Source organism: Oncorhynchus mykiss, chromosome 3 (genome assembly GCF_057628025.1).
Source record: "Oncorhynchus mykiss isolate SJ-2025 chromosome 3, ASM5762802v1, whole genome shotgun sequence".
In the NCBI taxonomy this organism is placed as follows: Eukaryota; Metazoa; Chordata; class Actinopteri; order Salmoniformes; family Salmonidae; genus Oncorhynchus; species Oncorhynchus mykiss.
This window is the reverse complement of record NC_143024.1, coordinates 36,191,508-36,195,034: the sequence shown is the minus strand read 5'-3', so window position 1 is coordinate 36,195,034 and position 3,527 is coordinate 36,191,508. Positions and strand designations below refer to the sequence as shown.

Genomic DNA, 3,527 nt, shown 5'->3' with positions numbered 1-3,527 from the left:
AGTAACTGAAATTAATAAGATTACATTACTGAGTATGGGTAATCCAAAATGACTGATTACAATTTTGGACAGGTAACTAGTAACTGTAACTGATTATATTTAGTAACTAAACTACCCAACTCTGCTTATAGGCTATATGATAGAGTGGCCCAAAGGTCAGTATATCAAAACAAATATTAACTCGCACTTCAATAAGCACTTCCCATCAAATTCCACCCAGAAATGTATCTAATTTCAACCCCATAATTTGACCTTTAACCTTCATTAAATTACACAGCAGTACACAGTGTATTAATTTAATCTGCAATGTGCCCATGTTTTTTTATTTATTTTTTTACTTTTATTTAACTAGGCAAGTCAGTTAAGAACAAATTCTTATCTTCAATGGCGGCCTAGGAACGGTGGCCTGTTCAGGGGCAGAACAACAGATTTGTACCTTGTCAGCTCGGGGGTTTGAACTTGCAACCTTCTGGTTACTAGTCCAACGCTCTAACCACTAGGCTACCCTAGAAAATAATCACAGACAAAATGGCCACCTTTCAAGCCCTTTATTGGTGAAATTTCAGCTTCATTTCAAGATGATGTCAAGAGAAGGAGTGAGCTGGACTTGACCCAGGTGAAACAGACAGAGTGGAGATGGTTTTTCCTTTCTATGGGGATGTAACGTTAGCTTGACTGGGGGGGGAGGAGTGCCTTGGTTTGGTCAACCACGGTCTGGAAGAGCTGCTCCATCTGGGCCTGCAGGTCATCAGCCAGAGGCTTGAACTGGGCCTGCATCTTGTCAACCAGAGGCATGAACTGGGCCTGCAGGTTATCAGCCATGGGACGCACCTGCTTCTCGATGTCACTGACGAAGGGCTTCATCTGCTCCTGGATCTTCTCAGCATGCTCCTGGATCTTGTCGGTCAGAGGTGTGATCTGAGTCTTACCCTCCTCCAGGTAACCCCTATGGGTAGAGAGACACACTTAGAGAGACGTTTTCCAACAGCTGTAGGCTCAGGGAGCAAGTTAGCTTTAAAGCCGACTGTACGGTACTGATGTGAAAACAGACATGTTTAAGATGTAATATCCCTGTCAAGTACAATGTTACGAATAAATAAAATGAATAGTAACCATTTGAATGAGTGTTCTATTTAGAATGACTTCATATCTTAAACGTGAAGAGATTCAACTCCATACAGAGTTGATGGTACTTATTTTGTTGATCTGCAATAGAATCTCCCCTCAAGAGAAGTATTCTATTATTTTATATTATATTGGAAGATTGTGGTGGTCAGTGACGTACTGAGCCTGGCTGATCAGCTCATGAGACTTCACTGTCTCAATGGCGTCCTGGAAGTACTTTGTGAGAGTCTCGATCTCAGCAGGGATGTCACGCTTCACCAGGGAACCGGACTCACAGCCTGTCATACGCACACACAGAAAACACACTTAGTTACACACACAGTATTGTGTTTAAAACCACAGTATTAATTCAATCTGAAAACAAGGATGGATGTAGTTATGATTAAAGAGGTTATAGATTAGCAGAGGAGTAAAGGGCTTGATTTTCAAATAAATATTTATCCTCTGAATTACCTTGTTTATCAGTTATGTGTTACTCAATTACTATTCATGAGTAGTATTAAGTATATATGCAGATAAGATAGAAAGTCATAAAGATTTTTCTTTGTTGCGGAACAATTTATGTAATGGATTCTTACCAATGGCCAGCACAACAACAAGGGCAGCGACGAGAGAGAATTTCATGATTGCTGATGGGCAAGGTGGATCTACAGAAGAGGAGACGAGGATTAGGACGACAACAGGGAGTTTCAGATGCAACATCGTACACTACATGACGATTGACACTCAAAAGATATTCTGTTCACCTTCAGAAGTTGCACTTATCCTTGGTGAAACCAGGTAAATGTGATGAAACTCTGACCACATTAAGATCGCAGTAGAAATTGGCGTCATATTTAACCATGTAGTCATAATGAAAACTTTACAGTACTTTGATGAATCTCTCTTGAGGTTACTACACTAACAAAAATACACACAATAAATATGAGGCTAATCTTTAAGTGTTAAACCAATATACTGAGGCATTGGGATCAGACAGAGAAAACCATGGAAGACTTACCTTTACTTCTGGGGGTTCTTGGACCTAACGTACCTTGTGTCTGGGGCCAAGGGTTTTTTATAGCTCCTGGTGGACAAAAGGGGCCTGGCCCAAATCTTATTGGCTACAACATGTAAGGGAGTGACCTGAGGTGGAATGTGCAAATGTGTAGCGTTGGCTGATGAACCTTGATGTGGTGCCTGTCCCAATAAAGACACAAAGTCCAAGTGTGGGTACTGATTGGGTTCGAGATAAGGTGCTTAAGTTGCATCATTTCATTTTCCCTCATTTGTTTCCAATGTTTTGGGGTTTTATTAACTTATTTTCTTAAGGATTGGCAGAGCTAGCATTTTTATAGAAAAATAACGTTGATTTGGGGGAAGTAACTCTCAACAACACAAATTAGAAAAGCTTGGTAGTGTGCGTGTTAACCAGGGTTGGGGTCCATTCGAATTGAAGGCTATAAGTTCTAGTCTGGCTAATACCAGTAAACTGAAATTCCAATTCACAACAATTGAAAAAGGGCCTCTGTTGTCAATGAGTTCTCAATAAACTGAAAAGGGGATGCTGTTTATGTCAAAAGGTTTGGGGATTTTAAATTCAAATCACTTCCTGAATTGACTGACTTCAATTTGAATTGACCTCTTCTGAAGAGCTAGTCTTTATTACACAGCCTTTAAAACGCACATTAGAAAAAGACTGATGGTAACACGACTGACAACACCTTTTCTACTTTCCAGGTTGGACGTTCCATCAGCCATTGCCTCACTGCACATTACTAGTGTTACAGTATCAGCCAGAAACATATAGGGCCTCAGATAAACCCATCACATCAGGGGAATGGTAGATACATTGCTTGTATATGAACTTGTTATTGCTGAGGACATATATTTCAGTAATAAATGTGAAACTAATGGTAATTGCATTGTTTTATGGTTGGGTTACAATCAGTTAGAGTCAGCAAAAGAGCTGACATTTCCTATTCAGTTTGTAGATTGAGAACATAGATACTGGCATGTGCTCCTATAGTCGCATGCTTAATAGTTTAATGTGGTCAATGTCCAGTTTTTTCTGTACTGTTGGATTTTTTTTCTCTACTGGGTAATCTAAAGTAATGATGATACATATTATCATTCATACATACAGCAAGAATGATCCTCTGACATACTGTAAATAAATTGCACATTGCATGAATGAATATAGAAAGACCCATCATTAAGACAGAAAATATGTAATATGACTTCATTCATTATTTTGAATCTCTCCTAGGAATGTAATTATCTCAGCAAATTAGATTGGCTGGACCAGAGATCCCAATGTGACATGTACCCTAGATGTTGATTGAGCAATTTCTCATAAATATCACACTCCGACTCGTGGATTAAGTACTTTTTGTATTTCAAAGTTCTTTCATTATTTTTCT

The 3,527-nt window shown here is 39.2% G+C and overlaps 1 protein-coding gene across 1 annotated transcript; it reads right to left on the bottom strand.

Moving 5' to 3' along the window:
- Positions 1-533: 533 nt before the first annotated feature.
- On the bottom strand, positions 534-2,266 carry LOC110515164 (uncharacterized). The gene is made up of 4 exons (XM_021594172.3): positions 2,126-2,266; positions 1,704-1,772; positions 1,286-1,403; positions 534-946 (listed from the first exon to the last, which is right to left on the bottom strand). The coding sequence occupies exons 2-4, from the start codon at positions 1,747-1,749 to the stop codon at positions 667-669; spliced, it is 444 nt and encodes a 147-aa protein (XP_021449847.3). The 5' UTR covers positions 1,750-1,772; positions 2,126-2,266; the 3' UTR covers positions 534-666.
- Between the last annotated feature and the right edge of the window lie 1,261 nt (positions 2,267-3,527).

Excerpts from the sequence above, each read along its gene's own strand:
- LOC110515164 (XM_021594172.3), bottom strand. The coding sequence starts at position 1,749 with ATGAAATTCTCTCTCGTCGCTGCCCTTGTTGTTGTGCTGGCCATTG. Across the intron at positions 1,404-1,703 it reads TGTTGTTGTGCTGGCCATTG|GCTGTGAGTCCGGTTCCCTG; the intron begins GTAAGAATCCAT and ends TGCGTATGACAG. Across the intron at positions 947-1,285 it reads GAGCTGATCAGCCAGGCTCA|GGGTTACCTGGAGGAGGGTA; the intron begins GTACGTCACTGA and ends CTCTACCCATAG.